The 22,230-nt window shown below is 39.6% G+C and overlaps 2 protein-coding genes across 2 annotated transcripts in view; one reads left to right on the top strand and one right to left on the bottom strand.

Moving 5' to 3' along the window:
• The window catches only part of SMIM14 (small integral membrane protein 14), an 82,208-nt gene extending 79,692 nt beyond the window's left edge, over positions 1-2,516 (bottom strand). Inside the window, exon 1 of the mRNA XM_025997830.2 lies at positions 2,201-2,516. The gene's annotated coding sequence lies outside the window, so the exon portion shown is untranslated. The remainder of the gene's footprint in view (positions 1-2,200) is intronic.
• Positions 1,671-22,230, top strand: part of UBE2K (ubiquitin conjugating enzyme E2 K) — a 126,179-nt gene continuing 105,619 nt past the window's right edge. The window contains exon 1 of the mRNA XM_072737858.1: positions 1,671-1,787. Coding sequence (XP_072593959.1) covers positions 1,758-1,787 — 30 coding nt within the window. The 5' untranslated portion in view covers positions 1,671-1,757. The remainder of the gene's footprint in view (positions 1,788-22,230) is intronic.

Raw genomic sequence — 22,230 nt, 5'->3', positions numbered from 1 at the left:
TTCTATTATCAACTTATGCTATTCTGTCCCTGCTCTCCCAAGAGTTAAACAAGAAAACCTTATACTATCACACAAAGCATATTCACTTCTTAATATTATCATAGAAGTCTGGGAGGAAATCTTTTAAAACCAATATTTTAATCATTATGGCTTTGCAAACATACAGTGAATACATCCTAAAATTTAAGGTCCAAAAGTCCCTCTCTACGAAGATAGAAATTTTCTTACTCCAAAGTGCTACCATGTAGGGATCCCTGGGTGGCGCAGCGGTTTGGCGCCTGCCTTTGGCCCAGGGCGCGATCCTGGAGACCCGGGATCGAGTCCCACGTCGGGCTCCCGGTGCATGGAGCCTGCTTCTCCCTCTGCCTATGTCTCTGCCTCTCTCTCTCTGTGTGTGACTATCATAAATAAAAAAACAAAAAACAAAAAAAAACAACAACAAAAAAAAAACAAAGTGCTACCATGTAGAAAAACCAAGTTACAGAAAAGCACATGCAGTATGATACCATTTTTGTGTAAAATGTGTTAACGGCCCAAAAAAAAAAAAAAAAAAAAAAAAAAAAAGCCTGGAAGGATATATAAATCACTAATAACATTTTGATTATCTCTGGATGGCAGGATTATCAATGACTTATTTTCTTTTTTTGCTTATCCATTGTAATGACTTACCAATTATAAGTTATTTCGTATAAGCTAAAATATTCAGTTCAAGTTACATAAAAGGTAAAAAAAAAAAAAAAAAAACCTCAAGAAAACAATTTCATTTATCTAGATCAGCAGGATTTCAACTGTGGTATTAAGAAAAAAAGAGCTCAGTTGCATACACAGGAGAAAGCAAGCTGTTAAGAGGAGGTCCCTGGAACACCACACAAGGATATACCCTTCAAGGAAGCAGTCTAAATGCCTAAGCTCTCTTCCTGGATTTCATAAGGGGCAATCAATTGGCACATGCTTCTTCTTTCTTGCCATTTACCAAAGAAACACCTCCATTAATCACTTCTCTGGGGACATTTTTTAAAAGGGGAGGGTTTCAAACACCAAGTTAGGGCAAAAAGGTCGGGTCCTCTGGTCTCCTCCGTGCTGTCGAGGGACGCGCAGGGTGGCAGGGCTTGAAGCCGTCTACACCAGAGGCATCTGCGTGGCAGATCACCTGAAGTGGAAGGGAAGGCAAGCTTTCTGCAGCACCCCTTGAACTGGGCGGTGAGATCGCCTCCTAAGATAAAACTAAAACACCCGAAAGGTCTTACACCATCCAAGTTACTGTGCATGTGGAGCCGCCAACGGTTTCTGACAACACACAGGAACTGGAAGGTCTCCTCAACAAACACAGGTATGACGTGCGTGAGGCTCATCTGACTTCTTGATGCCAAACCAAGACATTCTCTTAGTAAGGCCCTACCTTCGATTCTCCAAACTAGGACAACTCAAAACATCCTACTGACTTTCTACAGCTAGCAAATACCATCTTGGCCCAAACCCGAACCGCACACAGAAACAGCCACTTTGGAAAACTTTGGCTTTAAACGGCCACGCTGGACTTGCAAGCACTCCGGTAACCAGTTTGCTTTTATAAAGGGTGCTACCTCTTTTTTTTTTTTTTTTTTTTTTTTTTTTTTTTACTGTCAGCTCTGGTTCCACTTACTGAACAAACAGAAAAAGAATACTTTCAATTCGCACCACAGTCAGGACCAAAAAAGCTCCCGCTTTCGGGATGGCAGCTTTCCTGTCTCGTCAATCACAACAAAGGACGCGTCCTAATGACTTCATCAAACCTAGAGAAACAAGAGGTAAAGGAGAACAGTGTGGATTTCAGGGTCTGTGGGGTTTTCCTTCCAGCTACGACTCTCTTTTTACTCCCATTATACGCCTCCACCCGAGCTGACGGTCTTGCCCTAAAAATAAAACCACCCGTAGCTACCCGTCCACTTTTTCCTGCTAAGCCCCGACCCTGGTTTCCTGCAGAGAAAGCCAAATTGCAGGCTCTTCTCCGCCTCGCTCTTCGCCGGGGGGCGGGGGGGGCGGGCTCGGCGGCCGCGGGCTTCTCCCGGTGCACAGGCACCAGCCCGGCGGGAGAACCGCCGAGCCCGAGAAGCCAGCCCCGCTCTGCCGCAGCCGCCGCAGTCCCCCAGAGCCTGAGGAGCCCCCAGGGTGAGGGGAGGGTGGGCCGGCAAACGGCGGTGGCGGAGGGGGAGACACTCACCCGCCCAGACAACAACCGACGGGGCGGGGAGGATGGGGGCCGGGACCAAGGCTCGGCAGAAAGACCGCCTGACGCTTCCGGAACGCTGCGGCTGCCCGGGACGCCGCGGCCGCTGCTGCTCCTGGCCGCTGGCTTCCTCCCCTCCTCTGTTTTGATTCGATTGACCACGTCACTCTAAGCCACGAGACCCGGATCTGCCGGCTCCCGCGGGCGGCGGCGCAACAGATTGCAGCGACTCGAGACCCCAGCGGCCCGCCTGCGGAGCATGCGCGCGCCCCGCGCCTGCCCAGTGCGTCGGGGGAGGCGGGGCGGGCGCGGGCGCTATGGGCGCGAGCGACGCGCTCTCGGCGGGGGCGCGGCGCGCGGGGGTTGCAGTTCCGGTTGGGAGGGGTGGGGCCGAGCGCGGCGGAGCCAGGAGGGCGAGGCCCCGCGGCTCTGGGGAAGTGGCCCGCCTGACCTCTGTTTCGTCTTGGGGGAACCACGTCGTGGGCTGGGCGTCTGCCTCTGCCGGACTTGGTGGCTTCCTCAGACCCGAGGGCTTAGAATAGCGAGGGGACAAGTGGAGGCGGCCGCAAGTTCGCGTTTGCCGAAGGAAGGATACCTCTGGAGAGTTGGTTTGTTGTGGTTGTTTTTTTCCCCCCCCTCTGGCCCCGACGAAAATAGAATTTAGTCCTATGCACAAAAGTATGTCAAATGTAAAAAAAAAAAAAAAAAAAGGATGTCAAATGTAGAAGTCCCCGGACCCCCTCAGCCTCCCTGACGTTCTCACAGCCGGAGAGCTGTATGAAATGAAACTCAAGAGAAATGTTAAAGGGACTATCAGCGAGCAGGGGAGATAGTGGAGAATGGGCAGGGGCGAGGCTTTGTTGCGGGGACAGGGATGCTGGGTGAGGAGTGAGAACCTCGCTTCTTTTGGACCTGGTTGGTGCTTCCTACTCTCCCACCCTTCTGGCCTTCCTAGTTTCCCAGCTAAACCTTTGGGGCCCTAGAAAATGCCCAGTTTGGCAAAACTTGGAGCTACTTTGCTTTAGAACCATGAGTTAACAGACTTTTTAATGAGAACAGGACCAGTGGCAAACTCGGGATTCCAAGCAAAGATTTCACAAAAGCGTATCTTTGCCAATCTTGCAGAAGAGGTAAAAGTTAGCTGTTAAAAAACAAAACAAAACAAAACCTCTTCCTTACACCGACAGGACGGGCTTTTCACCTCTCCGAATTGCTACCCATCAATTATTATTATTATTAAATCCTCTCACCTGAGTCGCCTGCGGCACATTAGTCGTAGGATCTGCAAGGTCTTTTTAATGTACGTGGATGTTGCACACAGATAAAGACTTCTAGAAAATGAAAGATTTCTGGTAAGACTCCAAAGTATTTCCTAGTTATTTAGCAGATTACAAGTGAATAGAAGCCAAACTACTTGACCCTGAATCTGCCATCTTGAACTCGATTTACTCAAATCTAGAGAGCTTGAGGTGGAATCTAGTACCCTAATGAAGTTGAGGTGCTGACACTATAGCAGAGGGAATTTTCATTTGTGGAACAGAAAGTCTTAAATGCTTGGGCGCACTCATGTGCACAGATGTGTTTGAGAACCCTGTTTAAAAACAGTATGTCACAAAACTAAAATTGTATGGGCTGTTGCAAAATTATCAATACTTGCTTTATGAAGTAACTTATAGGAAAATTAAGACATTAGGATCCGTGGTAGGCAGGCAGCTTCCAAGGTAACCTCCAATGATCCTCACCTCTGGAAATGTAGTCCCCTCCAGCCCTTTGAATCAGTACTAGTCCCATCCATAGAATACAGCTGAAGGTGTGTGACTTCTGAGACTAGGTCATAAAGGCACTGATTGCAGCCTTTCACCTCATTCTTTTGGGTTGCTTGCATTGGAGGGAGCTAGTGTATACAGCACTCTGCTCAAGCAGCTCTATGAAGGACCATGTAGAGAGGAACAAGAGCCTCCAGCAACGGCCGCAACAACTTGCCAGCTATGTGAGTGACTGGGCTGATCTTGTAAACCCAGCCAAGCATTGGATGACTGCATCCCTGCCCCAGCATCTGCTTGCAATCTCATGAGAGACAGAAAGGGCCCGCTTTACTCACAGTGATGTGGGATCTCACATGGTTTTTGCACAATAGTAAAGTTCAATCAATGTTTCTAAACTTGAAACAGTTTAGAAAACAAGAAGCATGTGTGTAATTCTACTCATAATTTGAAGAATAATATAGAATTCCTACCACAGTACCTGGAACATAGTAGATACTGAATAATTACTTTTTTTTAAAGGTTTATCCATTTTAGAGACAGATTATGTACAAATGCTTGAGTCAGGGGAGGGGCAGAGGGAGAGAATCTCTTCAGACTTCCTGCTGAGCTCCAGTGCCCAAGGCAGGGCTCTATCTCACCTCTGAATAAATATTTGTTGAGTGGACACATAAAATTAAAAGACACACCATTTAGAAAATGCTGGAAATATTGATAAAGGAGTAACACCAAAATATATGAAGGACTCCTACAAATAGATAAGGAAAATATTAATGCCTCTAATACATGTGTAAGAAAATGCTGGAAATATTGATAAAGGAGTAACACCAAAATATATGAAGGACTCCTACAAATAGATAAGGAAAATATTAATGCCTCTAATACATGTGTAATTTATGTGTAAGTATAGAGTATAAACTGATGATTCACACACAAAAAGGTACAAATAACTAATTTTGAAAATTGTCAATCTCATCAAAATGCAAATTAAGGTGTACCTGGGTGACTCAATCAGTTAAGCATCAGGACTCTCTTAATCTCAGCTCAGGTCTTGATCTCAGGGTCATGAGTTTAAGCCCCACATTGGCCTTGGTGGTGGGCATGGACCCTACTTAAATAAATAAATGCAAATTAAAGTAAGGTCTTTTTTACTACTCTATGGAGAGTTTAAAGATTTTTTGTTTTTAAGTAATCTCTACACCCAACATGGAGCTCGAACTTACAACCCTGAGATCAAGAATCTCATGCTCTACCAACCTAGCCAGCCAGGCACCCCTGGAGATATTTTTAAATAGTATCTAATATTGATACTGTTAGCACTATTGGTAGAAATTTAAGTTGACATTTAGCTTTTTGGAAGTCAATTTGAGAATATATACAAAGTTCTATAAAAATCACAGCCATTGGCTCAATTTCACTATTAGGAACTTAATTAAAAAGTTAGTAAGAGGGATGCCTGGGTGGCTCAGGGGTTGAGCATCTGCCTTTGGCTCAGGTCATGATCCTGGGGTCCTGGGATCGAGTCCTGCATTGGGCTCCCTGTGAGGAGTATCTCCCTCTGCCTGTGTCTCTGCCTCTCTCTGTGTGTCTCTCATGAATAACAAAATCATTAACAAAAAAAAAAGGTTAGTAAGATTATAAAGATATTAATTGCATTTATATGATGGAATAAAAATGTGGAAATGACCTATTTGAACAATGGTTATGGAATGAATAACTTTGTTGCATTGTATGTTAGGATCTAAGAAACTTTGTTTTTTGTTTTTTTTAAAGATTTTATTTATTTATTCATGATAGTCACACAGAGAGAGAGAGAGAGGCAGAGACAGGCAGAGGGAGAAGCAGGCTCCATGCACCGGGAGCCCGACGTGGGATTCGATCCCGGGTCTCCAGGATCGCGCCCCGGGCCAAAGGCAGGCGCCAAACCGCTGCGCCACCCAGGGATCCCAGGATCTAAGAAACTTTGAGTATAGAAGTAATTTAAAACAGATTTTAAGAAACTTAATCACATTTTATATGATGGAGAAAAAATCTAGAAATAATCTAAACATAATGGTAATATAATGGATGAATATGTTAAATTGTGTGTTAGGGATTAACAAACTTCAAAAAGTCTCTTCCCTTTCTGAACCAAACCCAACTTTGATTCTTGATCTAAAAAAGAAAGCATTCTGAGAGATTTTCCTAAAACTACTGACATTAGTTACTAGGGGTGGGAGGCAAGTGGAGAGGAGTAAGTGGTGAGGGACTCCTTATGACATTTTACCCCTTTGTATGGTTTGAATTTTTACAGATCCATACGTTAGTTTTGCAATGAAAACAATTATTAATTTTTTTTACTTTTTTTTTATGGTTGCATTAGGCTGCCTGTCTGTATACAGACTGCCATAACAAAAATACCACAGACTGGATGACTCAAACAACAGAAATTTATTTTCTCAAAGTTCTGGTGGTAGGAAATCCAAGATCAGGGTGCCCACAGAGTTGGTTTCTGATGAGATCTCTCTTTCTGGCTTACAAATGGCCACTATCTGGCTGTGTCCCCACATGGCCTTTCTTCTGTGCAAAGGCCCTCCTGATGTCTCTTATAAGGACGCTAATGCTATTGAATTAGGGCTTACCCTTATGATCTCATTTAACTTTAATCATTTCTTTATAGGCCCTATCTTCAAATATAGTCACACTGGGTGGTAGGGCTTCAATATATGAATCTGAGACATAATTTAATCCATAGGAGTGGTTAAATATATATAACATAAAGTTTACCATTCCAACCATTTTTGAGAATACAGTTCTATGGCATTGAATACATTCATGCACCACCCAGGTGCCCCTCACTTAGCATAATTTAGGGTCATCCATGTAGCTTATAGCAGAATTTCCTTTCTTTTTAAGGCTGAATAATATTCCATTGCATGTATATACCACATTGTGTTTATTTGTTCATCCACTGATAAAAACTTGAGTTACTTTCACCATTTGGCTTATTGTAAAACTTCTATGAATATGAGTACAAATATCTATTCAAGTCTCTGCTTGTTATTCTTTTAGACATTCTTTAGACATTTTACATTCCTACCAACAGTGTATGAAGGTTCCAATTTCTCTGCATCCTCACAAATACTTGATACTTTTTTTTTTTTTCATATTATCCATCCTAATGGGTGTGAGGTGGTATGTCATTATGGCTTTGATTTGTGTTGTCCTGATAATTAGTGATGTTGAAAATCTTTACATGTGCTTATTGGCAATTTGTATATATCTTCTTTAGAGAACTGTCTATTCAACTACTTTGTTCATTTTTTAATTGGGTGGTTCTTTTGTTGTTGAGTTATAGGATTTCTCTATATAGTCTGGATATTAATCCCTTATAAGATAGATATATAATTTGCGAATATTTTGTTTCATTGCATGTGTCCTTTGCACTGTTGCAAAGTGTCCTTTTTCACTTTTCACTCTGACAATGTCCTTTGCACAAAAGTTTTAAATTTTGGTAAGGTCCAATTTATTTTTTTCTTTTGTTTCCTATGCTTTTGGTGTCATATCCAAGAAATCATTGTCAAATTCAATGATGCTTTTCCTCTGTTTTCTTCTTTTAAAATGTATTTATTTATTTATTTGAGAGAAGGAGAGAGAAAGAGAGAACACAGAGGGAGAGCACACAGAGGGAAGAGAGGGAGAAGCAGAGTCCCCGCTGAGCAGGGAGCCTGACACAGACTCAATCCTAGGACCCTGAGACCAGGACCCAAGCTGAAGGCTGATGCTTAATCAACTGAGCCACCCAGGTGCCCCCCTCTGTTTTCTTCTAAGAATTTTATAGCCTTAGCTATTAAATTTAAATATTTGTTCAATTTTCAGCTGATTTTTATATATACTGTAAGGTAAGGTTCTAACTTCATTCCTTTGTATTTGGATATCCAACTCTCTGAGCACCATTTGTTGAAAAGACAGTACTTTCCCTATTGAATAATGTTAATACTCTTGTCAATCATCTGACTATATATGTGAGTATTTATTCCTGGGTTCAATATCACATTGTGTGTGTGTGTCCATTTTTATGCCAATATCACATTGTTTTGATTTTTACTGTGGCTCTGTAGTATGTTTTGAAATCCAGAAATGTGAGACCTTCAACTTTTTTATTTTAAGATTGTTTTAACTATTTAGGGTCCTTTGAGATTCCATATGAATTTTAGAAATGATTTTTCTATTTCTGCAAAAAATGTCATTGGGATTTTGATAGGGAATGTTGATCTGTAGATCACTTTTGGGTAATATAGATGTCTCTTTTTTTAAAGATTTTATTTATTTATTTGAGAGAGAGCATGAGCAAGGGGAGGGAGAAGGAGAAGCAGGCTCCCCATTAGCAGGGAGCCTGATTCAGGACTCAACCCCTGCCTGGACCCTGGGACCACGCCCCAAACTAAAGGCAGATGCCCAACTGACTGAGCCACCCAGATGTCTGGGTAATATAGACATCTTAATAATATAAAGTCTTCCAACCTACAAACACAGAATGGATGTCTTTTCATATATTTGTATCTTTAATTTCTTTCAGCATTGTTTTCTAGTTTTCAGCATTGTAGTTTTTTACTTCCTTGGTTAAGTTTATTCCTAAATAATTTATTCTTTTTGGTGCTATTATAAATGGAATTGTTTTCTTAATTTTTCTTTTGGATTATTCATTATTTGTGTATACAAATGCAATTGATTTTTGAATGTTGATTTTGTATGCTGGAACTTTGTTGAAGTTATTAGTTCTAACAGTTTTTTTGTGGAATCTTTAGGATTTTCTACATATAAGATCATATCACCTCCAAACAGAGATAATTTTACTTGCTTTCCAATTTGGACACCTTTTATTTATTTTTCTTGCCTTGAGTCTAGCTTGGACTTCTAGTACAATGTTGAATAGAAAGCATAAGTGAATTAATTATGACTACCATACAGCACATGGAAAAATGCTTATGGACCTATTGTTAAAGGAAAAAGTGACACAACATGCACATTATACTTATATATGGATAAAGAATATTACACCGATGAATAAACACTAAAAAGAGGATTATTAAAAAGTGAAGATGGTTGTGTTAGGAAGTGAGATAATTCTTGATCTTACATTTGAAAATTTTTTTTTAAATTTTATTTGTTTAGGGATCCCTGGGTGGCGCAGCGGTTTGGCGCCTGCCTTTGGCCCAGGGCCGGATCCTGGAGACCCGGGATCGAGTCCCATGTCAGGCTCCCGGTGCATGGAGCCTGCTTCTCCCTCTGCCTGTGTCTCTGCCTCTCTCTCTCTCTCTCTGTGACTATCATAAATAAATTAAAAGAAAAAAAATAAATTTTATTTGTTTAGAGAGAGAGTGCACACGCCAGGAGAGGGGCAGATGGAGAGAGAGACAGAGAATTTCAAGCAGACTCCACACTGAGCACAGGGCCACACCCAGGCTTGATCCCAGGTCCCTGAGATCATGACATGAACCAAAATCAACAGTCAGATGCTCAATTGAGCCACCCAGGCCTGTTCACGTTTGAAATTTTAAAAATATTTCAACAGCTGAACTATAGTCTGAACTGAGCATACTAAGAATTACTATGCTTTTTAATATTAATATTCTAAAGATTTTGAGCTTTGTTCTTAAAATTAATCCATTCATTTCAAACAGTATTGGAGATTGATGTTTTATCTCAGACCTGAAGGTTTTGCACCTATTAAAACAGTTTACAAACTCTTAAAATGCCTGAGATACCTTAAAGTTCAGAGAGGTCTATGTTTTTATGTTTAGCAATTTGGATAAAATACTTAACAATTTCTGCGCTTTATTATATTTACTTCCAATGCTTTTACAGTTTGCAGTCTTCTTTTTAACTATAATTTTTAATGTGCTGAAATTTAAAATTTAGTCCAATATTCTCTATTTTCCTTTTCGTTTGATTTTGTTTTTTTACTTTTTTTTTTTTAAGATTTTTTATTTATTCATGAGAGACACAAAGAGGGAGAGACAGAGACATAGGCAGAGGGAGAAGCAGGCTCCTTGCAGGGAGCCCAATGCAGTCTCAATCCTGGATCCCAGGTCATAGGCCCTGAGCCGAAGGCCAATGCTCAACTGCTAAGCCACCCAGGCATCCTTGTTTTTTTACTCCTAAGTCTAGGTTATTTTCAGTTCAGCAGGTGTTTGTTAAATACCTCTTATGCAGTGGGACACTATGGGCACATTGATGAATGAAAATCATGGGGAACCCAGGGTGGCTCAGCGGTTTAGCGCCATCTTCACCCCAGGGTGTGATCCTGGCGATCTGGGATCAAGTCCCATGTGAGGCTCCCTGCATGGAGCCTTCTTCTCCCTCTGCCTCTCTCTCTCTCTCTCTGACTCTCATAAATAAATAAAATCTGAAAGAAAGAAAGAAAGAAAGAAAGAAAGAAAGAAAGAAAAGAAAAGAAAAGAAAGAAAATCATGTGGCCTACAAAGAAAATACAGATCCAATATTTAGTTCTAAATTCTCAATTATTTATTTTTTTATATGTAAACTCTTAATTTACTTAGGATTAATTTTGGACAACATGCTTTTATAGTTTTTTTGAAAGTTAGTGAGGCACTTCAAATTCACATTAGACCTCTTTTATTATTCAGTATAAAACCTTCACTGTTAGCCAGTTGAAGATAGTTATACAACTTAAATCTAGGAGAATTCAATCTTGAGAAAGTATATTCACTTTTACAGTCATCAGAATAAATTAGTTTGCTCTTACATTTTTAAGAGCTTGCTGTCTCATTACTATCATGCTATTTCCTCAGATAGAGCACTTAAGTTGTGTCTTCATAATTTCAAACTGCAAAGGGAACCAAAAAAAATTTAGTATGTTTGCTTTTTCTATGTAATAATGAATAGATAATATTCTATTTATTAATTTTTTAGAAAGTAATAAAGATGGAATTTATAGAATGATTTTTCAAAATTTTTGTGTAATAGATATTGAAGATGGGGACTTGGTGAAGGAAAATATTGAAGTTTCATGAGTAGAAATTGGAAAAGTAAAGACATTTCTAAGGGGTTAGGAAAATAAAAGGCAAAAAATAAAATAAAATAAAATAAAATAAAATAAAATAAAATAAAATAAAATAAAATAAAATAAAAAGCAAACTATTTGTCCCCTGACCTTGGGGATAGTGTTTAATAAGTAAGTGGGGGGGGGGGGAAGTACATGTGGATAATGTTTAATAAGTGTGGAGAAGCAGTGTGATAGCTTCAGTATAGTTGCAACTTGCCCTTCCACATTTCTTCCTTTTAGAAGATATTACTTATGGGCACCTGGTTGGCTCAGTGGGTAGAGCATACAACTTCTTGATTTCAGGGTTGTGGGCTCAAGTCACACATTGGGTGTAGAGATCACTTAAAAATAAAATATTTTAAAAAAGAAAATGTTACTTATTCTCTGGAACACATTAAACACACACACACACACGCACACACACACACACACACACAAAACTAGAGATTATTGAATTCTAATAGTGAGTAAGCTATGTCTGTTTTTATTCCCCAATCTCTAACTCCTCACCAAAGTATTTCAGTTTCTTTAAAGTTTAAAAGATACCATATTCTGCTATGGAGATATTCTTTCTCCTAATGTGATACGTAGAACTATAAATCTTGGGAGACCCCAAAGCATTGCAGGAGGATTTTAGGTGCCCCTTTTCTATTCCTGGCTGTTATATTATCTCTTTATCTGACTAAATCCACAGACTTTTAGCTTCAGCCACATTCCAAAATGCCACCTATTAATTCCTTGCTAATGGAAATCAACTTTATCTAAATGCCAAATTAATGGGAGATTAAAATAGATGAAAGGATGTTCCTTTCCTTAACTAGGCTTTAATCTAGGATTAGCTATGACTAGAAATCCGTGGGCTCTGGGAAGAAGGCTGTGGACCTTGAGGAGGAAAGATAATTAAAAAGTAGACTGGGATATCAGGGATGATCTGGAATGTTCATAGATTCAATTTCATAGGATTGTGAGTCAGCAACAAGCCCACACATGTAACTAAATGGCACAGTATATCTTAAATGCTCTGTAAACAATAATAAACTAGACTATTAAAAAACCAATTCTGAATGATTTATAAAATTAGTCTTATATACATATTTGCAAGATGTACTTATACTTCTAATTATATGAAACAGTTTGAAAGGGGGGGCACCTGGTGGCTCAGTGGTTGAACATCTGCCTTTGCCTCAGGTCGTGATCCTGGAGTCCTGGGATTGAATTGTGCATCAGGCTCCCCACAGGGAACCTGCTTCTCCCTCTGCCTATGTCTCTGCCTCTCTCTATATGTCTCTCAGGAATAAATAAACAAAACATCTTAAAAAAAAAGAAGAAGAAAATGAAAAAAACAGTTTGAAAGGAGTCCAGGTCAAATCATTGTATCAGGGATTGTTTCATTTGAAGTGAAAAGGAGTCCTGATTTTGACCCCACAACTAAAAATACTTGATACATGATAAATACTACCCTCCCCTGGGACACCTGGCTGGCTATCAGTGGGTCATGGGACTCTTGATCTCAGGGTCATGAGTTCAAACCCCACATTGGGTGTAGAGATTACTTAAAATAAAAAAAATAAAAAAAGATTATCCTCCCCTAACTCATTCTGTGTTTGAAGAAGCATCAGCTTTTGGAGGCTATCCCTTCCGCCATTGGGTTAAGTGAGAGGTACCAGTTAAGAAAATTAGCACAACCCCTACCATTATTCCATCCCTCATGTAAGAGAAGAAAGGAACAGTGAAAGTTGCCTTTTAGAGGGAATACAGTATTATAGAGGGTATTTTCTTTCCTTACATTGTGAGGGAGAGTAGAGAATTTCCCCCTTTTCTAAGAAGAACCATTCACTAAGTAGAGGCGCTTGAACCTTCTGAACTATTACCTGCTTCAATAAGTTGAGAATCAGTGATTGCCTCTGGTCTAAAAATTGCTAAGCTATTTCCCTGATGTTCCCTGATGATGTAGAAAAAGAGACATGAGAGGGGCACCTAACTGGCTCAGTCAGTAGAGCATGCAACTCTTGATCTTAGGATCATAAGTTCAAGCCCCACATAGGGCATAGAGCTTAAAGAAACATAAAAAATAAGTACATAAATAAAAATTTAAATATTTTTAAAAAGACATGAGGAACTGGGTAAAGCTGAGAGAGGGAGGTATCAGCTGAGTAGTGGAGCTGTCTGCATACCTACTGTTTGGAATGGCAAGTTTCCCAAGACTCAAGTTGTACTAGATGGTATAGCAGGGCCCTAGACAACTGCCCCATCACCACACATGCACAAATGCACGTGCGGTGCATACCCATATCAGCTGTGTATTATTTCCAGCTCAAGCGGTCAAAAGAAACTCCCAATTCCAAATTCTGAGGAGAGAAAAACCAATTAGCCCAGCTTAGTCCATTCCTGGTCCAATTAACTAGGGGCTCAAGAGCAGTATTATGAATGAGCAAACTCTTAGAGAAGGAGGCATGGGCAAGCTCATTTTAAAAAGTGAATGAAAGGAAGGTAAAAGAGATAGCACAGTTATCTGCAACCAATATTTTGATGATGGGATACCTGGGTGGCTCAGCGGTTAGGTGTCTGCCTTCGCCTCAGGGTGTGATCCTGGAGTTCCAGGATAGAGTCCTGCATCGGGCTCCCTGCATGGAGCCTGCTTCTCCCTCTGTCTATGTCTCTGCCTTTCTATCTCTCTGTGTCTCTCATGAATAAATAAACAAAACCTTAAAAGATACATATATTTTGATAACAAAATTGGGGAAACTGGTCCATTGTAAAAGAAGATATGTTCCATTTCCTGACTGAGTCTTCCATTTTGAGGTAAAAATCTGAAGAATAATGTCATTGTCCTATAATATCAAATAATGTTTAATATAAAATTTAATTGCCATTATGACATAACTGTAGTTGGCAAAAGGGTTACATATTTTATCTCTCTAATAAGTTATATTTATGGAAGATCCCTTCCCCCAAAAAGTACTCATTTGGAATAACTGTAATTTTAATTAATCATTATGTACCTGACTTCTAGGCAAAATGTTTTTTGGACCATAAGAAAGTTCAGAGTATACAAGTAGTCATCATTATCAGCAACATTAACAAATATGTATAAAGCACTTATAGAAGGTCAAGTCTTTCTGCTGCTGCATCATGGTTAAGTTCAAATAAATAGTGCCTTCTAAAAGGAAATCATTGTGTGGAGTGCTGGTGCTGGAATAACTGGGAATCCATATTTAAAATCTTAAGTATAGGGGTGCCTGGGTTGCTCAGTCAGTTGAGCATCTGACTCTTGATTTCAGCTCAGGTCATGATTCAGAGTCATGAGATCAGCCCTGCTCAGGATTCTCTCTCTCTCTCTCCCCCCCCTCCCCCCCCTCCTTCCCTCTGCCTCTCCTTCCCCCCCCCCCCCCACACACAAAGAAAACTACTCAGCAATAAACAGGAATGGATTGTGGATATACAAAACAACATGGATAAATCTCAAATGCATTATGCCAAGTGAAATAACCCCATGTCAAAGGTTACATACTGTAGTATTCCATTTACAACATTCTGATAAAAGTAAAAATATAGGTGGTTCAGTTAGTTGAGCGTCTGACTTCGGCTCAGGACACAATCCCAGGGTCCTGGGATGGAGTCCTATGTGGGCTCACGATCAGCGGCGAGTCTGCTTCTCCCTCTCCTTCTGCCACTTCCCCACTCATGCTTGCTCTCTCTCCCAAATAAATAAATAAAATATTTTTTTAAGTAAAAATAGGGGTGCCTGTGTGGCTCAGTTGGTTAAGCATCTGCCTTCAGCTCAGGTCATGATTCCAGGGTCCTAGGATCAAGCCCCACTTTAGGCTCCCTGCTCAGTGAAGAACCTGGTTCTCCCTCTCCCTTCTACTTGTGCTCTCTCTCTCACTATCTCTGTTGCTATCTCTGTCTTTCTCAAATAAAATCTTTTTCAAAAAACATTTTAAAAAATTTTAAGTCTTTTTTTAAAAAAATATAGGAACAAATATAATGCACATGGATCACTGGTTTCCAAGATTAGGAGTGGAAAAGGGTCATACAGACAGCAGGAGAGAATTATTTCAGGTGTTGAATTGTTTCATTCTCTGTGATAGTGGTTACAAAAAGATACATGTGCAAAAAAGAAAATCTACATATGCATAACATATCATAGATCTGTACATACACTGAAAACATTAATTTTTATGTATTTTTTTATTTGACAGAAAAAATAATTACCTGCATAAAAAGCATCCTTGATGCTTTAAAGAATGCTACCTTGTTATCCATATTGAGTTACAAGTTTTCATAAATCTGTTGCATGAAGTGAAGCTCTTTAAAACCATACCAGTCTTTCTCTAAGATGTCTCTTACACCTGTGCACGAAAGATCAACAATCTTTTAGAACAGTTTTTTTTAAATATATATTTTATTTATTCACTCATGAGAGAGAGAGGGAGAGGCAGAGACATAGGCAGAGGGAGAATCCAGGCTCCCCATAGGAGCACGACATGGGACTCAATCTCAGGACCCTGGGATCACGTCATGTCCTGAGCCGCAGGCAGACACTCAACCACTGATCCACCCAGGTGTCCCATTAGATCAGTTTTAATGAAGTAAAATTAACTTAAATAGCACAAATTGAAAGAGTATAATTTCCTAAGTATTAACATATGTAGACAACCATGAAACCACCACATGCAAGAAAACTATCACACCTAAGCGTCATTTTTGTAGTCCCTAATTCCTCTTCATTCTATCCCCTCTTTCCCAAACAATCACTACCTGTTTCTGTAGATTGTTTTGCATTTTATAGACTTTTATATAAATGTATTCACACAACATGTACTCCTTTTTTGTCTAACTTCTTTCACTCAGCATAATTATTTTGATATTTATCCCTGTTTCGTGTATCAAGAGTTCATTCCTTTTTATTGCTGTGTAACATTCTGTTGTAGGGTATACCATAATTTGTTTATCCATGAATCTCTGGGTTTTCAGTTTGGGCTATTAAAAATAAAGCTACTAGGAACATTTGTGTATATGTCTTTGTATGAATATATACTTTCATGTTTCTTGTATAAATACCTAAGAGTGGAATGGTTGTGTCATATGGAAGGCACATATTTAACTTTTAAGAAACTATCAAACTGCCAAAGTACCATTTTACATTCCCATCAGCAATGTGTGAGGGTTAATTCCTTCTTATTATCACCAGTAACTGGTACAGTCTTTTCAGTTTTAGATGTTTGTGTGGAGTGTTATCTCATTGTGATAATAATTTGTATTTCCCTCATATCTAATGATGTTGAGCATCTTAGCATGTGTTTATTTGCTATATTATATACCGTCTTTGGTCAAGTAAGTCTAAAGATTTTAGTGAAGTAGCTTTCAAGAGATACAAACATAAAACTTAAACTTCCAGGTATTTACTATTTCCTCTAAGAGTTCCTTTTTAATAGTTGGTTTAAATGATAACTTTATTGAGATATGATTCATACACCATAAAATCCATCCTTTTAAAGTGTACAATTCATAGTTTTTAGTATATTCATAGATTCGTGCAACCACTACTACTGTCTACTTTCAGAACATTTTCATCACTCCAACAAAAAAACCGCATAATCAGTAAGAATCACTTTCCATGCACCTCCTTTTTCTGCCCTGGAAACCACTACTACAGTTTCTGTTTCTGTGGATTTGCCTATTCTGGCCTAGCAGTAGAATTACTCAGGCGTACGGTAACTCTAGGTTCAGCATTTGAGTAATTATCAAACTGCTTCTAAAGTGGCTATACCATTTTACAATCCTACCAGCAATGTATGGAAGTTCCTTGCATTCCACGTACATTCTACATTCTCATCAACTTGTTATTGTCTTTTGGGTTTTAGCCATCTTATTGAGTATGAAGTGGTATGTCAATGTGGTTTTTGACTTGCATTTCCCTAGTGACTAATTATGTGAGGGCATCTTTGCATGCACTTAATGGTCATTTGTATATCTTCCTTGGAGAAGTGTCTATTCATATCTTTCACCCATCTTTTAATCAAATTGTCTTTTTATTTTTGATTTGTAAGAGTTATTTTTTAGCGATTTTCTTTTTTGTTTGGTTTTAAAGATTTTTTTTTGAAGATTTTATTTATTTATTCATGAGAGACACAGAGAGAGGTAGAGACATAGCAGAGGGAGAAGCAGGCTCACTGCGAGGAGCCTCATGTGGGACTCGATCCCGGGACCCTGGGATCACACCCTGAGCCGAAGGCAAACACTCAACCACTGAGCCACCCAGGCATCTCTGTAAGAGTTATTTGTATATTTTGGATTCAACTCCCTTACCAGGTACATCATTTGTAAATTTTTTAAAAATATTTTAATTATTTATTCATGAGAGACACAAAGAGATAGGTAGAGACAAAGGCAGAGGGAAAAGCAGGCTCCCTGCAGGGACTCTGTCCCAGGACACTGGGACCACACCCTGAGCTGAAGGCAGCCACTCAACCACTGAGCCACCCACGTGTCCCTATAAATATTTTTTTTATTCAGTAGATTATCCTTTCACTTTCTTGATAGTGGCTTTGAAGCAGCATTTCTTTGAAATGGAATGCTTCAAAGTTTTTAATTTTGGTAAAATCTAGTTTGTGTATTTTTTTCTTTGGCACTTGTATTTTGGTGTCATACCTAAGGAACTATTGTCTAATCTGAGGTCATGAAAATTTACCCCTATGTTTTTTCTATGTGTTTTATTGTTTTAACTCTTAGGGCTATGATCCATTTTGAATTAATTTTTATGTATTATGAATTAGGGGTCCAACTTCATTCATTTGCCTATGGATATCCAGTTGTCCCAGTACCATTTGTTGAAAAAACTTTCAACATCTTTTTTTTTTAATATTTTAAATTTTTTAAAAGATTTTTTAAAATTTATTTATTCATAGAGATGCAGAGAGAGAGAGAGAGAGGCAGAGACACAGGCAAAGGGAGAAGCAGGCTCCATGCAGAGAGCCTGACGTGGGACTCGATCCCCAATCTCCAGGATCACGCCCTGGGCTGCAGGCGGCGCTAAACCGCTGCGCCACCAGGGCTGCCCTTTCAACATCTTTTTAATAGTTTTAATCTCTAATTGGGCATATGTCTGTGCAAAACTCATGCATCACTTAATTTCAAAGCTCAGTATCATCATACTTACTTTAATGTCTACCGGAGTTATCTGTCATCCTATGACTTGAACATGAATAGTCATAGTTTAGTTTGCTTTCACATCTGAAAGATGTCCAGGAACTAAGCTAGATTTGCTTTTTTAAAAAAACATGTTTCCTAGTACAGCAATAGCTCTATTATTCTTTAGAAACAAGAAAATGTAACTCTTGGCATTATTATTTAGTCCTATAGTTTCTTGTATAAATGTATCATTTTTTAAATTGCAAAGATATTGGTAGAACCTTAACTTATATCCAGTCATAACTTCATTAGAGCTAGAACAACTAGCTTCAAAGTTTACTTTTAAACAAAATCGGGATCCCTGGGTTGTGCAGTGGTTTAGCTCCTGCCTTTGGCCCAGGGCGCGATCCTGGAGACCCGGGATCAAATCCCATGTCGGGCTCCCAGTGCATGGAGCCTGCTTCTCCCTCTGCCTGTGTCTCTGCCTCTCTCTCTCTCTGTGACTATCATAAATAAATAAAAATGTTAAAAAAAAAATAAATAAACAAAATTTACTTATGTTAACAGAAAAAAATGTACTTTTAAGCAAAATTTGCATACATTAACAGAAAACATTTGGTCTTGTACTGTGTTAACTTAGTTGAGCAAGAACTGAGTCCCAGAAATTTTCTTCTTTACATAGTTACAGGTTAACCTGGGCCACAGGAGACATTTTGGACAAGAGCAAAATTTGGAAGACAGAGGTGAAAAGGAGCTATCTTTAAAAAAATATTATGGCAACATAGTTCACTCTCCAAATAACCATATAACTAGCCCATTATCCTCTTCTTTTTACACAGGAAGGGTCAATGCAGTGCACTACGTACTGTTGCAGTTCACGCACATTGTCACCCATTTGTTGGCTCGTTTGGAGGTATGAAACTGCAGCGGGTGTAAAGCAACTCTACCTTCCTGCTGAATCTCTTCCTTTAGCTTCTCCAACTCTGACTCCTGAGTCAGCTGCACATTAGCTTCATAATGAAGGATTCTAGCTTCTCTTGTGGTTACCTGTACCACTAAAGTTAAAGGCTTAGAGGTGGTAAGGGACCGAAGCAGGTTCCAGCTTGTCCTCTCCTACTAGTTTTTGACATTGGTCCATTTTCTTTCTAGACTGCCTGCCATCAGGCTTAGCACCACAGAAGCAAAAGCCATGCGTAAACTATTTAACCAGCTTCCATTAATTGTGTGAGGTCAAATTCCTGTATATAACAAATCCTATATCATTTCCAGGGATACTGTTCTCTGATCAAATCCTGTTACATCATTACACACTTACAATTTGAGAATACTTTCTGTCAATAAGGCATCTAAGTGTATAATTAATGAAGAGTTAACGGCCTATACGATCTTCACTCTTTATTCAAAAATACCTGCCCAGAAGATGTCTTATCCAATAATTTTTTTGTGAGCTCTTGTTTTTTACGATATTCAGCTCGAGATTATCACTTGGATTTTCCCCCATGTTCTGCTTTAGTATATCAGATGAACACCAAGACTGGATGAAGTGGCCTGGGGGTAAAAAATAAACGTTTATTTCTATTGAATATAGGAGTACAATGTACAATACTGGTTAAGCTTACTAATCAGCCTCTTAGGGTGATAGAATTAATTTAGGGGATATGAAATGCCACTATAAAAGGGATACAAATTATTTTTTTTTCTCTTTAATTTTTATTTACTTATGATAGTCACAGAGAGAGAGAGAGGCAGAGACACAGGCAGAGGGAGAAGCAGGCTCCATGCACCGGGAGCCCGATGTGGGATTCGATCCCGGGTCTCCAGGATCGTGCCCTGGGCCAAAGGCAGGCGCCAAACCGCTGCGCCACCCAGGGATCCCGGGATACAAATTAAAATGTGATTTATTTCTCTCCCTAATGGGTAAAATTTTAAAGAATAATATATTAATTGATTATTTAACCAGTACTAGTTGGGGATGTGAAATGAGAAGATTTAGAGTTACTTAATCCAGCCCTTGCCTGCTGTTATTGCAAAATTGGGTGCCTCATTTCAACTGATTGTTCAAGGATATCTGCCAATCAACCTGGTTCACTGGTATCAGTTCCAGAACACAGGGTCATGGAAAGCGGTGGCCCAGTGTCCAGCAGATGGCAAAATTCTTGTGAAAGAAGAAAAAGAACAAGTTGGTCCAGGGGGCTAACTTGCAGGCAGTATTCCTGGCAGTGATAGAATTAGATACAAATAGAAGCCCTACTCTTGAGTGTCTACTGATTCTTGGGCTGTTACCTATGGATTTGTAATCTGGTCTAGCAAGTGGGCCAAAAATAACTGGATGATAAAAGGGGTACCCGCTCTTTGGAAATCTTTACATGAATTCCAAAGGCAGATAAAAGTGAAACATGTTGCTGCTCACCAAAGAAACTTTATGCAAAGGGTCAAGAAGTGTGATCTCTTGAAGGGGCAATCTGGGTTCACGAAATGAATTGACATTAGGGAATTCAAGCCATGCAGCAATGGACCACATGACAAAATGTACTGGTGGCCTTCGCTGAAATGCTGTTAATAACAATTCTGTTTACAATTAGCCTTTGGAAGTATTCCCAGGGGAGAAGGTCCAGTACAGAGCTGGCAAGTAGATAATATTGACCCTTTAGCTATTGCTCTAGGGGAAATTAGATGAATATTGACAGAACTTGATGCATATTCTGTGTTGGGTTTTGCATACCTAGTGACTAAAGCCACTGTCTTTAAAATTTCCAAAGAGCTGGAACGAGAATATTGTGCCCATTTGGCCCTCTTAGTTACACCTCCTCAGATCAAAGCACTCACTTCTCTGCCCACATAGTACAACAATGGGCAAAGAAACATCCCAGTTAATGGACTGGGCTTATCATATTCCTTATTACCCTCAAAGGAGTAGATTAATAGACAATTAGAATTGGACTAAACACAGCAACTACTTAAAAAGATGCAGGGATGACGATGGATTGAAGGATTGGTCTACAAACTTGTAGCTTGTTTTGCAACTTAACATCAAGGAGACTGTATTTGGGTCTCAGTTAAAAACAAACTGTTACACTTTTACAGTGGAAGGGAAAAGAGAGTGGGGAATAATAGAGGAACATAAGAACAGGTCTTTCATAGTTCATGACAGTTTTCTTTTTTAATGCTGTCTTAGTCCCTTTGGGTCGTTAAAACAAAGTACCATAGACTAGGTGGCTTATGTACAACAGAAATTTGTTTCTCACAGTTCTGGAGGCTGAAAGTCAGAGATCACAATGCCAGCTTGGTTGAGTTCTAATGAGGGCCCTCTTTCAGTTTGTAAACCACTGATTTCTCACTGACTCCTCACAAGGCACAGAGCAGAGACCAACAATTTCCCTTACGACTTTTATAGGGGCAATAATCCCATTTATGAGGGAACAACCCTCATTTAATCCTAATCACCTCCCAAAGGCTCCACCTCCTAGTACCAACCATCACAATGAGGAGGGGCTTTTTTTTTTTTAAAGATTTTATTTATTTATTTGAAAGAGAGTATGAGCCAGAGAAATCACAGAGGGAAAGGAAGAAGTAGAAGCTGACCTGCTGCTGAGCAGCGATCTGACACGGGGCTCTATCCCAGGACCCTGAAATCATGACCTGAGCCGAAGGCAGCCATTTAATGGACTGAGCCACCCAAGGGCCCCAAGGGGAGGGTTTTGATATAAGTTTGGGGGATGGGTATGGACACAATCAGTCCATAACAAACACACTGGACTGGTAGTCCCTGGACTGGATGTATAGTTAAGGGCTCCCAAGGCCAACAATGTAAAACAAGATAGTATCTACTGATTTGAACCTAACGCAAGAATTTCAAAGACATTGATGGGATAGACTATCCCTTCCCCCACTTTGCCAAATTGGGGCTAACTATGCAAATGTTTTGTTGCTAGTGGACAAGATAGCTCCGTTTTCTCTACTTCTTGAATCTGATCCCCTAAATTTGGAGCAGACTGGAAGCTAAGTCCAAACACATCTCATCTCATCTTGTTACCAACTACATGGACTAGCCTAGCCACTAAAGCAGAGAGATCTTCTTC

This window comes from Vulpes vulpes, chromosome 14, assembly GCF_048418805.1.
Source record: "Vulpes vulpes isolate BD-2025 chromosome 14, VulVul3, whole genome shotgun sequence".
Taxonomy (NCBI): domain Eukaryota; kingdom Metazoa; phylum Chordata; class Mammalia; order Carnivora; family Canidae; genus Vulpes; species Vulpes vulpes.
This window is presented reverse-complemented; position numbering and strand designations above follow the sequence as displayed.